This window comes from Acinonyx jubatus, chromosome B3 (genome assembly GCF_027475565.1).
Source record: "Acinonyx jubatus isolate Ajub_Pintada_27869175 chromosome B3, VMU_Ajub_asm_v1.0, whole genome shotgun sequence".
Taxonomy (NCBI): Eukaryota; Metazoa; Chordata; class Mammalia; order Carnivora; family Felidae; genus Acinonyx; species Acinonyx jubatus.
In genome coordinates, this window is record NC_069386.1 from 2952553 (window position 1) to 2976919 (window position 24367).

At 46.6% G+C, this 24367-nt stretch overlaps 2 protein-coding genes across 3 annotated transcripts in view; one reads left to right on the forward strand and one right to left on the reverse strand.

Moving 5' to 3' along the window:
• The window catches only part of EFL1 (elongation factor like GTPase 1), a 121907-nt gene extending 117867 nt beyond the window's left edge, over nt 1–4040 (reverse strand). The window contains exons 1-3 of one of the 2 annotated variants that reach the window (XM_027068224.2): nt 3892–4040; nt 3009–3118; nt 57–124 (exon numbers count right to left, since the gene is read on the reverse strand). In XM_027068224.2, the coding sequence (XP_026924025.1) occupies nt 57–124; nt 3009–3099 (159 nt within the window). In that variant the 5' untranslated portion in view covers nt 3100–3118; nt 3892–4040. The remainder of the gene's footprint in view (nt 1–56; nt 125–3008; nt 3119–3891) is intronic. The other variant, XM_027068225.2, reaches the window with a different exon arrangement.
• Nucleotides 4023–23063, forward strand: SAXO2 (stabilizer of axonemal microtubules 2). The gene is made up of 4 exons (XM_027068226.2): nt 4023–4198; nt 6879–7058; nt 12222–12424; nt 20577–23063. The coding sequence occupies exons 1-4, from the start codon at nt 4161–4163 to the stop codon at nt 21518–21520; spliced, it is 1365 nt and encodes a 454-aa protein (XP_026924027.1). The 5' UTR covers nt 4023–4160; the 3' UTR covers nt 21521–23063.
• Nucleotides 23064–24367: the final 1304 nt, after the last annotated feature.

Below are 24367 nucleotides of genomic sequence, written 5' to 3' on the forward strand. Positions count from 1 at the left end.
CGGACAGCTGCTACCTACTGAAAGGCAACAAGACTTCATCGAATGCAACTACTTACCTTGCCTGCCAAGCGGCTGGAGATGATCCCATTGCTAGATATAAGACAGTCGGCCAGAGTAGTTTTTCCTGTTAAAATAACAATAGTAATTCAAATCCATTTCTTTTCCTAAAGAGGAAGGATGATGTATCCTATCTACAGAATTAATTTCTGACCTTAAGAACTGGTTAAGCCAAGATTTCCCAGTTACCTGTACTGAGTGAAGTTAAGACATAATAAGCATTTCAAAGAGTTTGTCTGCACGGAGTGTCACCTGGAAGGACACAGACCCTAACGCTCCAGAGGGCTGGCAATCTGTAGCTACAACCCGTGGATCTCATCACCCTCCCCCGAAAAGTCATCGAGCAACTTTTTTTTAACTGAAGCATAACCGACAGAGTAAAATGCAGACTCTTCAGTGACGAGACACACTACCATGCCGGCGACAAGAGAGAACGTGTGACGCGCAGCGTCCACGTGGCTCCTAAACTCTGTCCTACGAGAACTCGATCAAGTATCGCTACATTCATCGTGTGACAGCCCTAACAGCCATGCCACAAACTGAAGCTCTCGGTGGCCAGAACAACACGACGGCAGAAGACTCACGTCCGTCTCTGGACGGTACACGGCATACGACGTCACCAAGGGACAACAATATAACCTGCCACATGTCCCCAAGGATGGCCCGAGCTGGCACTTGCCAGTTAAACTGTCTTCAGGAAACACTTATGAGCAAAGCAATCCAAGAAGCTCACCCTTGCCTCCCGCGGAGGGCAAGCCTGCAGACGACATCGGCCACAGCGCAGCTACGACCGAGGCCACCCAGATCCGGGACGCACACCCCAGGGTCTCCTCCGGGGTAAAGTCTGGACTCGGGCACACACTGAGTTTCACGCAAGATTTTACAAAGACTACACGGTCTGAAGTGCAACAAACAGATAACTGTTTAAAGAATGCTGGGCTGAAGTGACAAACGGAGGGTCTTTTCTTAGGACAACCAAGTCCCTGGTACACTCTAAGAATTTTAGCAAAGCCATGGAATGGGTAACCGTACAAACCAGACAGCAGTCAGCGGGAGCACCGAAGAACACACGTGCCGCGTTCTCCGTGTGGCGCGTAAATACTGTGTGTTCGCACAGGCCTGGGGCGTCACTCCCCCGCCGTCCAGCGGGTACCACTCTAGGTCTGGCAGGCAGATTTCCCCGAGGACGTCAGGTGCTGAGAAAGCACCGTGTTTCAGCACTTTGGCTGTATCCCTGGGACCACACACCACTGACCTGCCACGTGCTTTAATTCACGAAGCAAATACACAGACGTGGACACACACCCACACTTCGGTCAAAGCTCAGGTCCTCGCAATGGGGGCAGCATAACTACCCAAACCCGTGGGCGGGCGTCACCCACGAAGCGACCCCACCAGCCCTTTCAGCTCCCGGGCTACTCCGCTGCGGCTGTTCCGCCCACAGCGACGGCCACCTAACGGACCTCTCTGCCTTCCATCCACACCGAACGCTCCCGCCGGACCAATCTTCCCACGGTGTCGATTACAACACCCCTGCTTTATTCTGCTCTCCCGGGGGCTCCCTGCTACCCAACGGCAAACGTTAACCACCAGAGTCACGACAGGGCGCGCACCTGCCAAGGGTTCCTCGCCAGCATCCCAGGTGACCCCCTCCGCCCCGTAAGGCAGGCACAGTCCTCCCGGTCTAGACGCTGCGTGCTGCCGCTCCCAAGGGCGAGGTGACTTCAAAGGGAGTTCCGACCCGGGCTGCCTCACTCCAGGGCGGGGTGGCGCTCACCCGGATCCCAGTCCTAGGCGGCACGAAGCGCTCTGTGAGCTACGGCCCAGGCGGCCTCGTCACGTTCCCCTCTCACCGCCTCACCACCACACCCACTCCTCTGAGCCGGCTGCGGCTACTGCAGGAGGAAGGGGTGCGAAAGGGAGAGCACGCTTAGCAGGAAGCAACGCGGTGGTGCAAGGACGGGATCTGTCAGCAGCGCACCATCATCCCCTAGCTACCTCTGCGCTGCCCGCGTCCTGCGCTTCGGTCACACGCGTTCCCTTCTCACCTACTGACGCCGTCCCCATTTGGAACGTGCGTCCCCACCTGCCATCTTGAGTCCCCTGCGAGGGTCACCTTTAACACCAACTATGCTGTGAAACCTCTTAACCCATCCCTGCCCTCCCAGCCCTCCAGCTGTCCCGACCTGCGGAGTCCACCCTCTGCCCCTCACCTCGTGCTGCCTTGACCCCCAGATCTCCTCCAGGCTTCCACTGCTGCCCCAGTCACAAGTTTCTGCCCTTCCCACACAGGCAGCAAAACCCCCCGAATCTAGCAGACGTTCAAGAAACACCCGACGAGTCAAGCAGAATCACATCACACAGGCTCTGAGACACTGTGTCTAGACTAGACTTTTTTAGATTACAAAGCCATTTCAAGAAAACAAAAAACAAAAAACAAAATACGCTTATTTCAACAACAACAACAACAAAACCTCAAGGTCTCCTTTAAAAAAAACACACAATGAGGGGCGCCTGCTTGGGTGGCTCAGTCAGTTAAGCGTCCGACTTCGGCTCAGGTCATGATCTCGCGGTCCGCGAGTTCGAGCCCCGTGTCGGGCTCTGTGCTGACAGCTCAGAGCCTGGAGCCTGTTTCAGATTCTGTGTCTCCCTCTCTCTGACCCTCCCCCGTTCATGCTCTCTCTCTGTCTCAAAAATAAATAAACGTTAAAAAAAAACAAAAAAAAACACACAATGAAATACACCCCACCGAAGAATGCTAATCACTAGTTCACCCTGTTCATTTCAAACGCTTTTATGGCCGGCGCCGCGGACATCAACCTTCCAAAGGAATACTTGCTTCTCCGCAAGCGTCAGGCTCAACAGCCCACAGCGTCCCCTCCCGGCTCTGACACATGTGCAGACACACCCCCCTAATGACTGAAAATAAGCTGTTGGGAAAGGAGTCTTACCATGGTCGACATGAGCCAGAATGCAGATATTCCTGATGTTAGCTGTGTTTTTCTGCAGCTGGATCATCTTATCCAGACTATTGAGCACCATGGTCCTTTCTTTCCTGGGACTAAAAATTAGGGATGTATTACAAATGGCACATGGGCTAAACACCAAAGCCTCACATCCCCCCCCCCCCCACCCCACCCCCGTAATGTTGGGAACTGACCAGCGTTCCCAGGTCCCTTAACCCAGGCGCCCGGTGAACGCCTGTTGAAGGGATTCGCCCGGCCAGATCCAAGTCCACTCCGAGCCTCTGAGCCAAGGCCACAGCACGCCTGTGGGACGGAGGTGGCTCACCCTTCCGGGACTGGACCGCCGCGAGGAGTCACGCAGCTCGTCGGGGCGGTGAAAGCAGTTAACTGCCCAGAGGCAGACCCTACGCGGGGAATGCGCGCCTGCGGCAGGGAGGGGAGACGCGGACACCTGTCCCTTCCGCTCCTCGGTCCTTCTCCGAGCCCCTCGTCCCAGCACCCCCGCTCGCTTTCACCCGACACCAAAGCAACGGCTGTGTGACCGCCTACCCAGCCCGAACAAAGTTTCGGGTCGCACGCTCGCTGGCCCCACAGGTGCACTGGAGTCTCTCCTCGCTCTCAAAAGAAAAAGCCCCCACCCCCCACCCCGTCCACTTTCCCTTCGCCTCCCTGGGGCCCCGCGTTCGTGGTCTCCAGGATCGCGGGTCCGCGGGCTCGGGGAGGCGGTGGCCCCGGCGTGGGCGGAGGGGGGGGCGCCCAAGGCTGCGGGAGGCGGCCGCTCCCAGCCACACTAGCCCCGGCCCCCCGAGCCCCCGGGGCCCCCGCCGGCCGAGGAGGACGCCGGCAGCCAAAGCAGGCCCGCACTCACCAGCTGCGGCCGCCCGGCTCAGCCCCGCTCGGCCACCGGCCCCGCCACACCACGCGCGTCTCCGGCGACGACTGCCCTGCGGTCCCGGACGCGCGCGCACGCTAGGGGCGGGGCTCCCGGGCGCACGACCTCTGACCCGCGCGCGCCGGAAGCCGGCTCCGCGTCCGTCTCCCTGGCCCCGCGGTTGCCCTGACGACCGCGGGCGCCGCGGCGGGGCCGTAGCTGCAGGTGCGGTGCTGCCGGCCGGGCGGCAGCGGCCAGCCGCGAGCATGAGGAGCTGGTGTCTGTGTCAGATCTGCACCTGCGGGTAAGGAACGCGCAGCGTGGCGGCGGGCGGGGCGCGGGTGACCGGAGCCCCGTGGTGGCCGCCCCCCGGAGATGAAGGGACGTGGAAGCGGCGACCTCACTCCCCGGGTCCGCACCAGCCGTCTCCCGGGTGAAACAGTTCTGCTCTTAGACTCCCTGGCCAGGTGCACACTGAACGCCGGCCGGCTGGGCGGAGGACGCTTGCGCGGGAGCGGCGGGTCCAGAGCCTGCTAAGGGGTGCGATCAGATCCCGCTGGGAGAGTGCACGCCCCCAACATCTTAGGGGGAAGGAAGGAATAGGAATAGGACGATCTGCAAGTCCATGAACTCTCAGCCCGCGCCACGCTTTCTTCCATCTCCAGCTTTCCATCCAAGCCTGGCTGGAGCCCCATTCCCCTCCAAGCAGTGCCCCTTGGGGATCTGACCGACCGAGATGGGAGCAGCCTGCACCCCGAAACCCAGAATTGGTCTGTGGGTCCCTGCGTGACAACCTCCCATCCCCTGTAAACACAGTCTTCTAACGCGGAGTCACTGTTGGCCCCACGGATTAGATCACTGGTTGCTAAAGAAACATTATGAGCATGTGGATTCCACGGAATCCATGAGTGACCATGTAACAGGAAGTGAGTGGAGCGGTATAAATTAAATCTTTCTGTGTTAGGATTTGGAAGTTAGTAAATCTAAGCGGATAAATCAAGATGTTAAAAGCTCATTAAAAAAAAAAAAAGAAAAAATGAAAACGCAGATGTAGCCTCCAGAAAAACTAAAAAGCAGAGATGATCGTCAGAAAGTAGTTTCTAGAGACTGGAAACGTTGGGAGAACGGGCTTTTCCCGTTTCCTTTATAAGCTCTTCAGTTTGTTTTGTTACAGTGTGAATGTATGCCTTGCATGAGAAATAAAACTAAGAATAATGAGAAATTCCAGAGCTTGGACTTGATTCTTGTAACTCAGTGCACCTGTATCAGAACCTCTATGCATGACCTATGTTCCCCGTCCCTGATTGTTCCAAGAGACCATCTGTGGTCCTAAATCACTTTAGGACTTTCCCGAAGCCTCCACTGTCAGCCAGTAATCTCGAATCTCTCCACTCCTCTGACTTTGAATTTTGAATAGCCCATGACACCACCTCTCCGCCCTTCCGCACACTGCAATCCTTCCTGCTGTCCAGCAGCCTCCATGCAAAACAGCTGATCTCTCTTATGTTCTTCCCCCGGGGTTCACTGAGTCTAGATATCCTCGCCGGTTCTGACTCATCTACAGAGAGTGTATGCATTTTCTTCAACCTTACCTGGGCTTGGATTAGTAGTCCTCACACATAGCCCGGAGCCCGAAATGATATGAGACCCGAGGAGCTGATTTTTCTTTTTTGTGTGCTTGGATTTTTATGTTTGTTTTGTTAAGAGCTTTATCTTTTTTTTTTCTGATTATGAAATGAATATACATGAGGCACTGTATGAACATGCAAGGCAAAAAATCTAGAATATAGTGAAAATCCCTCATCATCCTAGTCCTAGGAATAATAAATGTTCTTCAAGACTTGTTTTGCATTCTTTAGAAGGAAAGAGAAATAGAGTGTATTATACATACTGTTCCGCAACCCACTTTTTCACTGTTTACAATCTCCGTGTCTGGCAACGGCCACGCCTTAAGATCAACCCTATTCTCTTTAACAACTACCTGCTATTAGCTTATATGATATATTGGTCAGGGTTATTAGTCATGGACAATATAATCTACTCTCGCCTAGTCGAGGCATAAAAGAATTTATTAAGGAGTATATGCAGCTCACAGAATTGTTGGAAGAACGGAAGAAACAGTTTTCAAAGTAAGCTTTTCAGGAAAAATTCCCCAAAACTCTCACCTCAGAACTGGGCTGCCAAGGGAGCCACTGCCCCTGCCAATACCCGGGAAACAACAACAGCACAGCAACAGAGCCGCAGGCTTCAGAACCACTCCTTCCTGCCCAACCACCCTTTCCTGCTGAAGCTGCCAGACAGGAAGCCACCTTGCAAACCAGAACGCTGCCTGACACCTGCCTGCTCCAGCCCCTCTGTGCCTCTAACACAACCCTGCAAGCCTCTCTCCCTGCGTAGTGCTGTCTGAGAGCATCAGCTGAGCACACCCAACAGTTGAAAGCTAAATTGTACATGGGGCCTGCCTGCCAAGAGCCTGGGAAATGTTAGCTTTTCAGCTTCTTAGTATAAGAAGACACTCCAGGGGCACCTGGGTGGCTTGGTCAGTTAAGCGTCTGACTTCACTTCAGGTCATGATCTCACCGTTGGTGAGTTCAAGCCCCGCGTCCGGCTCTCCACTGCCAGCTCCGAGCCCAGAGCCTGCTTCAAATATAGCGTCTCCCTCTCTCTCTGCCCCTCTCCTGCTCGTGCTCTGTCTCTCGAAAATAAGTAAACATTAACAAAGTAAAATAAAAAAGACACTCTAAATCATTGTCAGAGGAAATACCATAATTTTTTCCACCATGAAGGATATATCATAATTTATTCATTATTTTTGTAAAAACCATTGCAGAATAAACAGGTTTTTTTGTGTGTTTGTGTGTATTAGTAAAGCTTATTTTAAATTTAGAGATTGTGTGTTTATCGAAGTTCTCTGATTAAGATGCAGTTATATAAAATATTTTTGAAAGCCAAAATAATCTTTCAGTTTATTTATGTTTGCACAGGCGGCATCATTGTCCACACGGAACCACAAGGATTTATGAAAATTCTGGCACATCCTGCCCCACAACTGAATATTTGGAAAAATATCCTACATATGGCAATGTTCCTCCACCTCAGAGTCTGAAGCCCAAGCAAGAGTTTCGAGCATGCCGTGGTAAAATGGAAGGGATAACGACATTTAAGTAAATATTCAGAAACTATTTGCTTTACTTTTCTCCAACCCTTCTGGGCTTAATAAAGTTGTTTTATTCTTTAAATTGAACTATTAAGTTGATTGAAGTTGAACCAACCCAAGAAGCAAGGAACCAGTTGAGTCGCAACTTGAGAAACACAGAAAAACGAGCGTTAGGTTAGAATGGCAAACAGTGAGAAGGAAAAAGGGCAAGAAAAAGCTTTATTGTTTTAACCACTTAAAATCTCTTCTAACATCTGCTGCTTTCCACTGTCTCCCAACTAGAGGAATGCAGTAGCTTCCGGTATTTTCTGTATCTCTTCTAGTGTTTACATCTCTGATCTGTTTCCTATCCTTTACCCTGCAGACATGACCTCTTTAAAATCCAGTTCTAGGGGCCCCGGGGTGGCTCAGTCGGTTGAGCGTCCGACTTCGGCTCAGGTCGTGATCCCGCAGTCCGTGGGTTCGAGCCCCACGTCGGGCTCTGTGCTGACAGCTCGGAGCCTGGAACCTGCTTCGGATCCTATGTCTCCCTCTCTGCCCTTCCCCCACTCACACTCTGTCACTCTCTCTCTCTCTCTCAAAAATAAACATAAAAAAATTTTTTTAAATAAAATGGAGTTCTAATTCTATCACCTCCTTGCTTAAAATACTTACGCTTTCCCATTTTATTTAATAGCCACCAAAATCCCTTTATGGTTTGGTCTGTACTTGCTTCTCTAATTTATTTTCACCGTGCTCTTTTAATGTCACATCCCACAAGACATTTTTCATTTCTTGAAAAATCTCAGGTCTCCCTTGCCACAGAGCCTTCCAGTATATTATTACACTTGCCTGGAAATTTCCCTCCCTTTTACCCCAGTTAATGCCCACTTAGCCTGTACGTCTCAACCTAGTTATCACTCTGACACTGTACCCAGTTTGCAGGCTGGGTAAAAGTCCCCTATGTAAGGCCTCAAAGCATCTTAGTTATTTATCATTAACTCCATTTCAGAGGCCCACACAGGCAGGAACTGTCTATTCTCATCTTCGCGTTCTATTTCCAGGAACCTAGTGGGAGGCCTGCTGGCACAGAGTAGACACTCCATGTTTATTCAGTGTTGGATAGACAAAAAGAAGTCTTCCTGACCCTGAACTTTCCATTGGGACTTAGTTGGTTTTGTTTTTGTTTTTGTTTTTTTAAGTTAATTTATTTTTCACAGAGAGAAAGTGCAGGAGTGGGGGAGGGAGGGAGAGAGAGAGAGACAGAGACAGAGACAGAGACAGAGAGAGAGAGAGAGAGAAAATCCCAGGCAGGTTCCATGCTGTCAGCACAGAGCCCCATGCGGGGCTCGATCCCACAAACTGAGATTCTGACCTGAGCCGAAATCCAGAATCGGATGCTCAACCGACTGAGTCACCGAGACGCCCCAGACTTAGCTTTTTTTTTTTTTTTTAAATTTGTTTTGTACCTTTGTCAGTGAGTTAATTCTTGTCTTTATTCTGTTAATGTGCACACCATATTCAAGGCACAATCTTAGGTGTTAAGTATAAAAATCAATAAATAGAAGTTTTTGGTGTCAGGAAACACACACATCAGATTTCTATAACTTGGGGTTTTAAAAATGCTCCGTAACCACTTTAATCTGCAGTGTTACCCGTTTTCTTCTCATTTTAGAGCCCATTCTCCTTGCATAAGCCAAGGTTGAAACCTTCGAACTCTCAGGCCAGTACTCGTCCCTCTAACATTTCGGGCCGCCCTTGAGGTAGCACTGCTTTGGTGATTGCACTCGACTTCTGTAGACGTGTGGCTCGTCCACAGATTTGAAGATCTTCCATAGTCCTCAGATACGGTGTGCTTTAGAATCATCCAGAAGGGTTAAAATTGCAGATTCCAGCGTTCCACCTGAAACCACAGGTCCCAGGAATCTGCATCTTTAACCAGCACTGCTGCTCAGTCTGTTGCCACAGATTCAGTGCAGTGGGTCAAGTACTACAGCGTCCCTGAGTGTGACGTGGGCCATGAGGGACTTGGCCCCTGTGTTGCTTACAGCCTTGTGAGGATAGCAGTCAAGAAACAAAACCTCGGGTAAATAAACAAGCTATAACTATTGAAAGTGAGGTGAAGAAATAGAACAATTGAGAGAGAGCAAATGGGAATGTTGCTCATTTTTTTCTTCGCCTTAACATTCTTCCTTGATGCCTTAATGATTCATAATGGAGATCTGAAATAAATGTCACAATATGCATATTTGTTGAATAAAGGTTTCGCATTTAACTAGTTCTAAATGTTAAAATTGGGAAAGAATGACATGCCATATCTTTCAGTTGTTATTTATTTTGAGAGAGAGAGAGCAGGAGTGGGGGGAAGGGCAGGAAGAGAGAGAGAGAGAGAGAGAGAGAGAGGGAGGGAGGGAGGGAGGGAGGGGGGGAGAATCCCAAGCAGGCTCCACCCCCGTCAGTGTAGCACCTGACATGGAGCTCGAACTCGGGAAGTGTGAGGTTATGACCTGAGCCGGAACCAAGAGTCAGACGCTTCGCTGACTGAGCCACCCAGGCGCCCCGTGCCATACCTTCCTTTAAAAAGGCAATTGTTTCATAATTCTGGTTTTGTCAGTTGACTTGATCAAGCATCCCTTAATGGTAAAAATGAAACAAAACACACCAACCAACCAACCAGAAAGACAAAAGAAAGAAAAAGAAACTGTCCCAGCTCCCAAAAGTTCCAAATATGCCCAGGCAACTATAATTTCCGTTTTTTAAATCACCGTCTGTACACTTAGTAAAACATTGGACCTCTTCTTGGTATCTTGACTGCGAATAGCAGCACTTCCGAGGGCCGCAGGCGAGGGGTTCAGAACACTTCCTCAGCTCCCTCATGTTGACTGTCCACTAAGCAGCAACAGCTGATGGGCCGGTACGAACAATAAAGGGTCATTCTGTACTTCTCTGTAACACAGGACGGGACTGTAACGAGCAGATGTCTAGACTTGTCTCTAAGATTTTCGATGCTTTATACGACGTCACAGCTGCAGGACAGCTAGATGTCTGCCAGGGTAGCTAGGAAGCCCGCCCCGAAGTATGATTGTGGACACGCCGCATGGGGCCAATCCGATGGCCGAGAGTGCATTTACCCACCACCACGTCTCCATAGACCGCTGCTTTGGGTTTGGAGGTATACTTTCTAACACTTAGCGAAGCCACCTAGAGGAACTAAGACTTCTACGCTTTCTCTCTGTCATCTCCCTGATTCCTCCACTGCCTGATCGCGTTTTAGCCCGTTCCCCTCTAGCTGGCATTTGGGGAGAGCAAGGAACAACTCAGATGTCTGGAGAGTAAGAGGTATGCGATTTCTACCACTTATCCACTAAATAACATTTACGAAGCATTTGTTAGGTGTCGGGCCCTACGCTAAGCCCCTGGCACACAGCGGTGAGCATGGGGTTCCGGCCATGATCTCTGTGCTCACAGACTCTGCAGGGAAGGTAGCAGCACATCACTGGGAAGAAGCACAAAATCGCAGCAGTGATCACGTGCGTGAAGGACAGGCACAAGGTGACCTGAGAGCCAGAATAAAAGGTTTGACTTTATCAGGCAGAAGAGAAGAGGGAGCTAAATCCCGACGGGTGTGAAGCAACTGACTGAATTAAGTAGGTAAGGAAGTGCATTCCCGGCAAAGATGGCGGGCAGGGGAGGGCAGGGGAGGGGAGAGAAGGCAATTCCCAGAGAAGGCCGCCTCCCCCTGCAGGAGGAAGCAGGTGCTGAGGCTAGCGGAGGAGGCCCCCTGCGGTTTTGGCCGTGTCCTTGGAGCCACACGCAGCCGCTGAAAGTTTCTTCTCTTGTCCACCCACCTGTTTGCATTCGGGGGGGGGGGGGTGAGGGAGATACCGGTGGGAATGACCTGATCCAACTTACAAGTGAGAGGATTCCTTTGGGTGCAACGTGAGACCAGACTGGAGAGAAGCTAATAGGTTTGCACAGGGATTAGGAAAGCTTGGGCCGTTCTGGTAGCGCCACGGAGGAGGAAATGGTGGGGTCTGCAAGAGATTCGGAGGCCGCGTTGACAGGGGAGCTGAGGCCTGACGGTGAGTCCTGGCTTTCCGACTGTGCAGCTCAAGTCGCCGGGATGCCTTTCGCTAAATAGGGAACAAGCGTTCAGTGTTGCTTACGGACACACAGAGAAAGTAGTGATTAGTACACGATGGTTTAAACAACTAAAATGAGTGACACAGGGGAGTCCAGAAGAGAAGAAAGCAATTTTGAAGACTTGTAGTAATAATAAATAGTAGTGGCTAACGTATTGCCCTCACTGGGCACCAAGCTCTCGTAAATATGTGTGCGTGCACGCCTGTACATGTGCCAGTTCTGAAATAACCCTGTGAGGTACATGGCAAGATCGGCCCATTTTATATGTCAGGAAACTGGGGCACAGGCGGGTTAACCGAGTCGTCCAAGGTCACGCATCTCGTGAATGACAGAGCCGGGATTCGGACCCAGGGAGTCTGATCACGCTGGGTCTGTCACCTCCCTTCCGCACCCCACCAGCCAACCCAAGTGTCTGCAGCTCACCTTCTGCCCCATGAGGTTACGTGATGCCCAGGGTGGCCGCATTGCCACACAGCTCCCATCTGTGGCAAGGGCTTCTGGGAGGTCCAGAGATGAGACAGAATCACATCCATACTATGAATGCGGTTTAAGGCTGAAGTCCAGAGTTCAGGTGTTAATTATCCACATAACTGATGATTCAATAGAAAGCAGGAAGATCTTATGATCTCAATAAGAAGAAAGCATGCCCAAATAGCTTAGTCTTCAAGTAGGACGCATAAAGATTTGGACAAAGTGGACCCAGGGGGTAGATTTTAGATTCATGAAATCCGAAAATTTCCTTCTAGGTTAGAAAAAAATTCCGTTACTTAAAGATTCTATTTATGTAAGATCCAGTCAACTGAAGAGCCATTGTAATGATGTTTTGAAAACCAGGATTTTTGACATATTTTTTCTTAACATATTTAGTCACTGGATAGGACATAAAGGAATTATTTCTCTCAAGTAGTTTATCAACTGCCACCATTTTAATATCTTCTTAGACTTTTCAAATGAAAACAAAACCTTGAAAATTTCAATACTGCGTTGAGATAATGATTATTTCTAATTAAGAAATTGTGAGGCTATGTTTCAAATTTATATGTTTCAGGTCGGATTATCGTCCTTATGAAATAGTCAAACAGCCTCGCCAGGTACCAGAAGAATATAAACCAAAACAGGGGGAGATTGATCTTGGCACTACGTACAAACGGGATTTCAATTCTTACAAAGTGCAGCCTGTGGCCATCGTCCGGCCTTTGGAGAGACAACAAGCTAAACAAGGAGAGTTGGACACTGTCCCAACCTATAAAGGTAACTTGGCATTTCAAAAATGAAGGAGCCAAAAAACCTAAACTCGCTTCTATCCAATGTCAAATCATAATTTGGTGTGTGGCCAAACTTAGCTCCCACGACTCAGGAGAACCTTTTTTGGCTTTGGTCAAAGCAGCACTGTATAGTGAAGAAAGACCATTTGCCTCATTGAGAGTTAAAAGACCTGGGTTTCTTTCCAAATGTAGCCACTTAATTCACGTTCTCTGTCTGAAAACATATACAGTTGAGCCAGGTCCCCGTATGTGTGGATTCTTCTCCAGAAATACAGTCCAGCCCAGCCCTGCAAATGTATTATCCCTTCCTTATGATTCTTTGAATCACATTTTTTCTCCGGCTTATACTTCGTTGTAAGAGCATAACACAGAATACATGTAACATACAAAATATACATTGACTGTGGATGTATAGGAACCTTAACTATCGTTAACCGTCGTTAAGGTTTCCGGCCAACAGTAGGCCATTAGTTGTTCTGGGAGTCAAAGTTGTGTGCAGAGTTTTGACTGTGCAGGGGGGGTCGGTGCCCCTAACCCCTGTGTTGTTCAAGGGTCAAGCATAAAAGCAAAGGCTGCCAGTGAACAAGCATTATATCATCCTTGTCGCATTGTGCCACGGTTACTTGGCACCGTTCCTTTCCTGCAATTCCAGAATGAGCTGAAACTCTACCGAGTGGACTGGAGTCTTTGAGAAGGTCAAGTAAAGAGCGACGCCCTTCACCACTTAAGTTCTGAGCCCACTGAAAGCAAAAGAGCAGATGCAGAACCAAATATTCCCTTTCGAGTGGCAAGGGCTAGGGTGAAGAACAAGGCTTAGATCTGGGCACAGATGCCTCCTGATACTGAACTCAGAACAAAATCGGCTTATCCATCCGGGGACAATGGTGGTGCACCGCTTAGGGAACTTACTCCTCTAAGGCTTCTAGCAGGGACAAAGTGCGATGACACCTTCTCTCTGTGGGCCGCTGACTTAGAAGAGTAAGAGGCTGGACAGTGTATGGCTAGTTTCTTTCCAAAAACCAAGTTGATTTTAAAATACTCTATTGCTTTTGGGGAACAGGGTCTTTCTTTTTAAAGCCTATCTTGTTAGTACACATTCTTTCCATATTTTTTTCTTGATAACGTAATTGCGTTTTTAAGCTGATATCCTTTTCGTTAGTTACGTGATATAGCTGAATGGTATGTCCTCAGATAAAACCCCTTTGTAACAGTGATGTCACCCACAATGAAAGCAACGGTTTATAGTTTGAATGGGCAATAGCTGAAGGTCTATGTGTTCTTCAAATATCCCCCTCACCAGTTCGATGCGTAGGTAAGTGCCTGTTATCAGTACTCTAGGATCTACGTGTAGGGAGGTCGGGGGCAACGTGCTTTCTGCCTTTTAAGCTGCGATCACGTAAGATGCTACCCAAACATTAAAACGAAGTTTTAAGACAATGTGTATGGTGAATAAGTATATTGTTATAATGCAATATAGCATCTAGCGATCGCAGATCTGAATTTACTGGTATGCAGAGGAGGTCATGTGCTGCATAACAAGGTGATGTAGAAGGTACTTGATGAAAATGACTGGGTCTTTTAACAACCATGGTAAGATTTTCTTTTCTTTTTCCTACAAGATCGATGGAAAAGTATCACTAATATTGATATTCCCTGAGGTTGTGACTATTACACATAACACACACACACACACACACACACACACACACACTCACACACACACTGGTTCTAGCTTCTCATTACCTGGGTTTCCTGTACATTTCCATACTTTCACCCCCATAAGCCAATGTTGAGGATTCCTGGGGTCCCTCTGGTTTTCTCACTTCTGATCTTTCCTAGTGCGGAGAGGTTATTTTTGTATTTCCAGGCTTGGGAGCATGAGACCATAAATATTAAGGGCCGAGGCAGAACTCATCATTCTGTGTGATGATTGTATTGCAGGTTTTACAGACACCTATTTAGGGACAGGTGTGTAGCTGACAAGAAATCACAATGACAAGAGACCCTCTCGCTACTCATCGAGAATCAGACAACAGAGGAAAGACAGAAGTGGGATACGATAAGGAGAAAGGAAGAAAAAACCCTGTAGGGTGGTGGCGAGAAGGGTAACATCTAGTTCTGGAGATGTAGTTCTATGAGACAGGCTACTCTCAGAAATGCATCTGCCCCCAGAAGCCTCACTTTAGAAGGTCATTCATATTAAAACATAGATGATGAAAATAGGCCAGTGTTTGATTAGATAAATGTTTTCAGGATTTCTCTGCTCTGTGCTAGCCACTGTAGGGAATACAGAGATCTGAATCAAACATAGTTGTTGACAAGTAGAAACTTCATGGTTGAGGAAAAAAAGCAATAGTAGCATAAAAAATTAAATAGCTTTAGTAGAAATAAATAATATGTGTTATTGGGGTGCTGGGGCAGCTCATTTGGCTGAGTGTCTGACTCTTGAACTTGTCTCAGGTCATGATCTCATGGTTCGTGACTTCAAGCCCGGTGTTGGGCTCTGTGTTGACAGCACGAAGCCTGCTTGGGATTCTTTCTTTCTCTCTCTCTCTCTCTCTCTCTCTCTCTCTCTCTCTCTCTCTCTCCCCACCCCCTCAAAATAAATAAACTTAAAAAAATGCATGTGTTATTACTAGGGAGGAGGATAATTCACTGGAAAATTGATGGAACAACTCATGCTTCAAAAATTTAGACTGAGCAACATCACACTTCAGGCCAGCCCAGGAATGTATCAGAGACTAGTAAGCACTGGTCTACAGGAAAGGGAAGGACAGCACAAAAACTAGGGTGAAATGAGCAAAAACGCAGAAAGCCAGAAAAATACAATGGTTGTTGGGTAAACATCAGAGGAGGAAATGCAAGATTGGGGTCTAATTCTAGAAATGTAGATGGAGATCAGATTGTGAAGCCCTGATCACAGACTGAGGTGCTTAACATTTTTATCATAGCTACTAAAAGTGGGTGAGTTCTGTTTCCAGGTAGCCTATAGTGAATGGCAGACCACATCATTTCCACTGCAACAGCTAAAGATCTGTATAAACTATTTATTTATTTATTTGTTTATTTATTTATAAATGTTTGTTTATTCTTGACAGAGACAGAGACAGAGTGTGAGCAGGGGAGGGGCAGAGAGCGAGGGAGACACAGAATCCAAAGTAGGCTCCAGGCTCTGAGCTGTCAGCACAGAGCCCGACGCAGGGCTTGAACCCACAAATCTTGAGATCATGACCCGAGCCAAAGTTGGACACTTAACCGACTGAGCCACCCAGGTGCCCCTGTTACTATTATTTTTAATGTTTATTTTTGAGAGAGAGAGAGAGAGACAGAGTGCAAGCAACGGAGGGGCAGAGAGAGACAGAGACAGAATCTGAAGCAGACTCCAAGCTCTGAGCTGTCAGCACAGAGCCCAACATGGGGCTCGAACTCACAAGCCATAAGATCATACCTGAGCTGAAGTCAGACTCTTAAACAACTGAGCCACCCAGGCCCCCCATGTATAAATTTTTTAACTGGAAAAAAACTTTTTTTAATGGCATTAGACAGCTGTGGAAGGAAAGAACTAAAATTCCAGAGATGGTGGATGCCTTTCTAGGTGAACTAAGATAGCTGTTTACATCCCTTGGACCATTTGTCAAATCCAGGCCAAGGCTGAAGACTGGGCTTGGCATAAGCAGAAAGACTCTACTGGGAGAAGGGAATCCAGTGGAGCGCCTGATATGTGGGCTTGATATGACAAGCTGGAATCTGTAAGTCCTCCAGATGTATGGCTGGTTTTCCTTGTGGAGTGTTTGCAGAGTGTTTCGGGAGCATGGTGGGCTAGGAGACTAGGGCAGAAAGAATCCCACAGAAGTATCCCACAGTTGTACTTGGGAGTAGGTGCTTAGGAAACAAAGTCCCACAGAATGAGGGCTTTACCACAAACACACCACAGTTCTTGTCCTTGACACACTTGTATCTAAAGGAAGACCATGTCTAACTAAAAGTGCCTCTGAGCACCAACCTAGCTCAGTTCCTGATTGGATCAAGGAGATCGGCCTAACACTGAAAAAAGCAAGCTTTCTCCTGTTGAAAATAACATTGATTTCAATGTCTATGGCTTTCTTATATGTGACATCTAGCACTTGGTAAAATATGAGACCTAAGAAGGACCAGAATATATTTGGAGAGATGGTCAAGAAATTTCCAAAACTGATGAAAGAACCAAGCCACAGATTCAAGAAGCTCAACAAATCCCCAAATAGATAAATACAAAGAATACCACAGCTAGGCAATTACCATCAAACTTCTGAAAATGAAGTGAAGATGAATTCTTAAAAGTAGCAAAACTACACATTATTCACAAAAAGAAAAATCAGAAACATACCTAACTTTTCATCTGAGGCTATGGAATCCAGAAGATAATGGGATGACATCTTTAAAGTGTTGAAAGGAAAAAAAGAACCAAGAACTTGAAACCCAATGAATCCCAGATTTTCACATCTAATGAAAATATCTTTCAAAAAATATGGCAAAATAAAAATGTTTTTGGAAAACAACAACAACAACAAAAAACTCAAAGAATCTGTTAGTAACAGACCCATACTACAAAAAGTAGTAAAGGAATGTCTTAGGGTGGAAGGCACATGATTCTAGAGGGCAGCATGAAATGCAGGAATGAATGAAAGACACAGAAAGGTTAGCTATGTGGGTAAATATAAGAGAATACTGACCTCTCAAAGTCACAATAATAATTATGTATTTTTATATAAATATGGAAGTAAAATATAGCACAAAAGACAGCATGAGGGTGTAAATGGCATTAAACTGTTGAAAGTTTCTTCCACTGTTCTAGAAGGGGTAAAAATATCAATTTGAGTTCAAGTAGGTCCAAAAGATCCCCTAATAGGACAAAAATGCATTTTCATTCTAAAAACATGTGAAGTTTGGGACACCTGGGTGACTCAATCGGTTAAGCGTCTGACTTCGGCTCAAGTCATCATCTCACTGCACATAAGTTTGAGTCCCACGTCGGGCTCTGTGCTGACAGCTCAGAGCCTGGAGCCTGCTTTGGATTGTGTGTCTCCCTCTCTCTCTCTGCCCCTCCCCTGCTCACACTCTGTCTCTCTCTCTCAAAAAATAAACATTAAAAAATTTTTTTAAATATGTGAAGTTATAATTAAAGTGCTAATAGATAAAATGGAATAATAAAAATACCCTTTATCTAAAACAAGGCAGAAAATAAGGGGTAAGGGAACAAAGGACATGTGGGAACAAATTTCAAAAGCAAACAACAATATAGTCAACTTAAACTCAACTAGACCATTCATTACATTAAATGTAAATGAAATAAAATTTCAATTAACACTTCAAGATTGATTTTTCAGTTTGAGCATACTAAGTTTCAGTTTACCTCTTGAAATAGGGATATCTAGTAGAAAGATATATATGTGGGTTTGGTGTTTGAAAGGACGTCTGGAATGGAGATTCACTTCTGGAAATCATCAGCTTCCAGGTAGTATTAAAACCATGGGACTTCTTTGATGATATACAGATTGAGAAAGAAATGCTCAGGATGGAGCTCCCTGGCTTTGTAAAAGCTGTTTCCAAGTCCTTGGTGCCATAAGATGCCACAGGGAACAGGTTACAAAGCACCAAGGAGAAGAACTAGCATGTGCAACTCAGGACTTTTGTTCTCAAAGAGGAACCTAGAACAGCTCATTATATAAGGATGGGGATGGAGCTCTACATTCAAACATCGATGGTGAGCAAACACATGGATGTAAAGCTGATCAGAAGAGAGCAAGTGGCTAGAAATCAAAAGAATGAGCAGAGGAAACAGAATTTCCCTTATCTAACCAGGGCAATACCGCAGTTGCCAAAGGACCAGACTGCACTGTTAGATATGCATGGCACTACATTTGTCCTTTCTATCAGTGTCACAAGACACGAAAAATAGATTATATTAATAAATATTACGTTTTAAAGGTGTTGCTTGAACATTATCAATAAATACTCCAGAATGAACAATCAATATTCCATGCATATGAGCACAGGCATATGTATAAAAGGAAAATCAATTTTCTGCAGTTATCTGCAACCGATATCCATGGTAATGTGTGCTGTGAAGTCTTGTGTTTCGGTCTCCAAATTCTTGCTTCCCTTTTGAAAACTGAAGCTCGTTTGGCAAGGAAGAACTACCCTCTTCTATTTAGTTTCTTTTTTTTTTTTGAAATTAACATCTTTTTCTCGGTCATTTTGGCAGCAAGGCCGGACTACAGACCTTCAATAGCACCCTACGATTTCCTTCTAGTTTGTGAAACAGTGTTATAATTTTATACTTGACATTGCAAACAACAGAGATTCGTTCATGGTGCCTCAAGAAAAAGAGAGTTTCCCGTGACCTGGTAGTGGAAAGCCATCGGGTACAGAGGAAGCTTGAGGGCGGAGCTACTCCCTCCCTCCCCCCGCCTCTCTGCCAGAGCCCCATGGGTTCTATCACAGCCTCTTCACTTCTCTGCATGCATCTGCTCTGACTGCCACTCTACTACCTGGGCTCCTCTGTCTACTTATCAATTCTGTTGCCCTACAGGTGGATTTTGAAGTCTTCGGCTTACCATAGCTCTCCAATTCTATCTACTACATGGCATCCTTGTAGATTCATCTCTCGCTTTTATCTGGCTCCATGTTTTCAAATTTGGGTTCACAAGGACAAGAATTGCTTACCCAGCTCGTCTCTTCTTGCCAGGCTGTTTTGTAGATCCCTACTAGCCTACAGATGATCTGCTCTCAGGCCAGGGATCCACTGTCATCCAAACACCAGTACTTGATGAGATGGAAGTGATCGTTTGGTCCCAAAGTTGGCCACTGTGGCAGAACTGTTTGTGAATGAGGAATTCTTCTCTCCAAAGGAGGTATCCCCATAAAAAGCATTTGAGTTTTGGCCCTTCCAATAGACACTGCATGGACTGTAGCCTAGACTCTTATATGTTATCTTGTATGACTTCTGTCTTTTGTAAATTAGTCTTCAGTGTACATCTTTTTTGGGTAAAGTCAATTCCACAGTATTTCTTTTTTTTAATGTTTACTTTTGAGAGAGAGAGACAGAGACAGAGACAGAGCATGAGCAGGGGAGGGGCAGAGAGAGGAAGACACAGAATCCAAAGCAGGCTCCAGGCTCTGAGCTGTCAGCACCGAGCCCAACGCGGGGCTCGAACTCATGAGCTGTGAGATCATGGCCTGAGCCGAAGTCGGACATTCAACCGACTGAGCCACCCAGGCGCCCCATTTTCCACAGTATTTCTTATCTTACTACCTTTCTCATCTAGAAATAGAAAAACTAAATAACCCTCTGTTGAAATATAAGTACTTCAGTTTCCCATCCATGGTCTAGGTAGGCTGCAAGAAGCAGAATTTAGGTATTTAACGCTAAATCTCAGACTTAGCTCTGAGGTTCACTTGTAAAGTCTACATACAATTTCTGACATGTTTGAAAGCACTCATTTCAGGCCTCTGGCCTCTAGATGGCCCCCTATCTTTGGGGAATGACGTGAAGTCCATTTTCTGAGAAGTTAAAGTTGAAGCCAATGAACTTTCTGGGATAGTACAAGTTATTCTGTATCTTTGCTCAGAGAGTCCTGTTCCTAAAGTATAATGGGATTGCAATTCTCTCTCCTTTGAGGAGCCCCTCCGACACCAAGGAATAATACCCACGTCACTTTTGCCCACACATCAGGGCCTTTGATTTCATGTTAATCCCTAGATTTTATGGTTTCCTTTAGCATTTCTTGAGTTACAGTGAAAACCCCAAGCAGTTCCTGGAAAACACAACCATAATCTCCTAAACTCTGCCTTTATCCAAAACACAGGCTTTCAAAAACTATCAACAATCCAGCTCAGATGCTCCGTTCCCTTGTTGCGTATCCAGGTAAGTCTAGAAGTAGAAAGTTATATGTACTAGAGTGGGATGATAGAAGAGACAGGCGAACATGAAGAAGAAACAAACCAGGGGAACGTGAGCAACTTCATACTCGATTATTGTCCAGATTTATGAAGGAAATGAAAAGATGTTTGGCAATGAGAGAAGTAAGCAAGCCATGATTTTTAGAAGATGGTTGTTTTCTTCAGTATTTTAAAATGCTCTCTTTTTTATTTTCAAGATGATTACAGAGCTTGGGGCATTCAGAAAATGGACCTTTATAAACCAGAGCAAACTTATCATCCCCCCGCCGTGAAATTTGGAAATTCAACTACATTTCAGGATGATTATGTTCCTCGGGAGATACAGCCTCGGCAAAGCTTTAAACCCAGCCCTGTGATCAAACGTTCTACTGTCCCTTTTAATGGTGACACAAGTCACCGCCTTGACTATGTACCTTATCAGCTAGAATTCAAGTTTTCAAGGCCAAAAGAGGTTTACAAGCCAACCACCCAACCCTTTGAGGATCTCACAACTCACCGGTATGACTTTCAGGGCCTTGTTGGCGAATCTGCAAAACTCTGCAGACCTCCATACACCAGAGTGACCCAAAATGCTCATTTTGAAGGAAGCACCGAATTCCGCGAAAGCTTTCAACCATGGGAAATCCCACCACCTGCAGTCAAGAAAACACCAGAGTATGTCCCTCCCACAGGCACCATGCAGTTAAACAGCACAAGCCATCTTGACTACGTTCCCTATCAGACCAAACGTGTTGTTCCCATCAGGCCAGTTTCTCAGAAAAGAAATGACAACTTTCCTTTTCAAGGAAAAAGCACCACAAAGGAAGATTTTCCAGCCTGGGAAAGCTGTCGTCAAGGACTTATTAAGAAGCAGCAGCAGATTCCCAACCCATCTGGAAAATTTGATGGTTGGACCACTTTCAGGTCTCACTATGTGCCACATGAGCTGAATCCAACACAGAGCTGCAAACCCGTGCACGCTCCCGTGAAGAGTTCTGCTCCATTCGATGACACAACCATGTACTGTCTAGAGTACACACCAAAGAAACGGGAAATCTGCCCCGCTAGCTTTCCCTCTCCTCCGGGTTATGTCTTTGAAAATACAAATTCTCGAGGTCATCACTTCTTCCGCAAGATCACACCCACGGTGGAGGCCTCCTAATCATCAAATCACGTTTGAAAGGAAGCTAACAGGATATTGGTTTTCTAAAGGCAAAGCCAATTTTTTGGTAGTGAAAATAATTGAGGGGAGAGGTAAAAGAAATCATTTTAAAATTTTAAACAAGAAAATTGGAAAATTACTTATGGGAAGCGAGGACCTTAAAATCTATTTTGCATTGATCTCTCACCAAGATTGTTCTCTACTCTGCTGTTCTGAAAATTGAATAACGGGCATTCCCACCTGAACTATTTGGATCCCCAACCTACCGTTTGGTCGCTTGTCTCTGATCGATTACCCTTTATACTTATGCTTTTAATTACAACAATTACATGGTCACTCACAACCTGGTTATCATGTGTCAAGTGCACTGGGACTGTCCAGCACACCTCTGACCACGACACGTGGATTCCTCATCCGGGACGACGGTCTTCATCTCAGACTTCAGGGTGTGGACACCCTGCACCGTGGTTAGCGGTGCCAGGGATGACTGCACCGCTCCTCACCATGCTCAAGTTCGTAAGAGGAGCCGCCGTGTGACCAGCAATGGCTCTGCGCACGGGGAATCAAGGCTCTGAGTTCGGGTTCCAGTGACAACAGTTTCTATTTGCGTCACCTTAGGCCAGTGACGGGTGTCTCTGAGCCCCAGTGTCCCCATGTGTAAAAGGACATTTGCTCTGCTCAGCTCACAAACATCGTTTCTAGCATCAGGGCAGATGGTTCAGCGAAACCCAAAAGTCAAAGTGCCAACCAAGTGTCAGAGATTGTTATGAAGTCCCTCAGTCTCTCTTTTGAACCTGTTTTCTCCTTTTCCAAACGAGGGTCATTACCTCCTCAACACTCACTTTCTGGCCGGAGGCAAGGATTGGAAAATGACCAAATTTGCTTTGAGCTTAGGAGGAGTAAGCTTTCTGAGTCTTGTCCTCAATCAAGCGCCTGAGAACCCGTTACAGAGCATAGAGAGCTTGGACTAGGAGAGTCACGTGGTTTGAAAGACAGTATTTGTAGGAAGGAAAACACTGTGTGTTCGAGTAGTTTTAGGAATGACCGATGGCTCTGAAGAATCTTCAGGGTAACCCTGGGTCATGACGTACCTAATTGCCATGCCTGGAGTCGTGGTTCAGAAGAAGCAGCAGGCTCGTCTGGGGCATAATTATGTCCTTCTTCTCCAGCGTGAGCTAAGCGCTAAGAAGGGAGGGAAAGAATGATGTCAGTGAGTGAAGCAGAAAGAACATATTGCATTTATAAATGCTGAAAGTTTCCTAACGAATTAAACTCCTGTTTTTATTTTTTCCTTGCTGGATGATTGCATTAGGGGAGAGTATGATTTATCATGAAGTGTAGTCTTTTGTAGCTTTAGAATTCTTTCAAACTATGTGCTTGAGAATAGGTCCACCAATGTTTGGTTAAAATGTTTATTTGAAAGTAGCTCGTGTGTATGTACGTTTGTATTGATTAGTGAAAATTATGACATGTAGAATTCTGTATTTATGCAACATTAATAAAGCATCAATAAAATGCATTTTCATGAAGTCATTTCTGCACAAAATTTTCTCTGGAAAAGAGGCCTTTGTCATGAACTCTTACCTAGGTTAACCCGTACATAACTAGATATTCTTACCTTTGTAATAAAAAACATGATTATATACTCAAAATGAAAAATTAGAAAATATGATAGCACTCTCATACTGGCCCATTTTCTGATGCTGGACATGCAAATCCCTCTGTAATCTAATGGGGGTGGTCTCTTCCCTGGACAAAGGCTCCCCATAGTAAACTTACCCTGGGGTTTCCCGTGGCAATGTGACTTGGGCCGAGGACACAGAGCTAAATAATGGTGTCTCCCCGTGATCTAACACCCAATATAATAGGCGTGAATAAGACATTGGAAGAGAGTACACAGGGGCCACTTAGCCCGGGAATTCGGGGAAAGCTTCTTTAAGGAGAGGACAGCTGAGCTGAATCTGGAATGGTGAGTGGGAACTTGCCAGGTCAGGAAAAGCGGGACAGCAGGAACAGCATGAACGCAGGTACAGAGTGATCTCCAGAGTCTGTGCAAGAGCGAGTTCCAAATGTGGTGGTGGAAAGCTGGAGTCACCTGACCTGCCATCGCCTTAAGGTCTCCTTGAAATATGTGCTGTGCAGGGACACACACACAAACCCCATTGTAACAGCACCGGAAACCTGTAATATTTAACAGCCTGCCACATTCTAGAAGGAGTTCTCACTAGGCCAAACTTGGACGAATCCAATGAAGAAAGGAGGACAATCCAGAGAGAAGAGGCAGTAGGAAATTTCCAGCCTCACCCCATCCCATCTCCACGGGTCTCCCTGCAGATCCTTGTTGTGGAAAATGAGCCCACAGACCCAGAGACTAGAAAGAAAGGCCTTGTGGTTTGTAAGAACTGCTCGGGCAACGCTAAGAGTGAATCCTAGTGTTAAACGAGGGACTTTGATTCCTCACCAACTGCGGCCAAAAAGTCTTTAGGTGCAGACACAGTCGGTCAGTCCCTATAACCCTCTTAATGATCCCAAATCAAAGATGATTAGTACTTCTTGTTTTCCCACCATCACCTACTTCTAAACCTGTCTCAGGCTGTCCATTTGGGACTTCTTTCCACCCTTTCTGCCCTTGACATCGTTTTCACTCTAATGCGCAGGGTATAAACGACTGGGCGAGGGAGTGAGAGTTGAATTTCTATGTGATCCGCCCTGAATCCTCTAACCCCCATTTCACAAGACGATCCAGGACTGTGAACCCATCAGGTCCGCTCCCAGACCCACAAGAAGGCTGACCCAGGCGACAAAATCAAAAAACAATACAAACAAGCCACTCACGTGTCTAAGGAT

Bases quoted from the DNA above. Each gene is read 5' to 3' on its own strand.
- SAXO2 (XM_027068226.2), top strand. From the start codon at position 4,161: ATGAGGAGCTGGTGTCTGTGTCAGATCTGCACCTGCGG. The intron at 7,059-12,221 runs GTAAATATTCAG...TATATGTTTCAG, and splicing joins GAAGGGATAACGACATTTAA to GTCGGATTATCGTCCTTATG. The intron at 12,425-20,576 runs GTAACTTGGCAT...TTTATTTTCAAG, and splicing joins CACTGTCCCAACCTATAAAG to ATGATTACAGAGCTTGGGGC.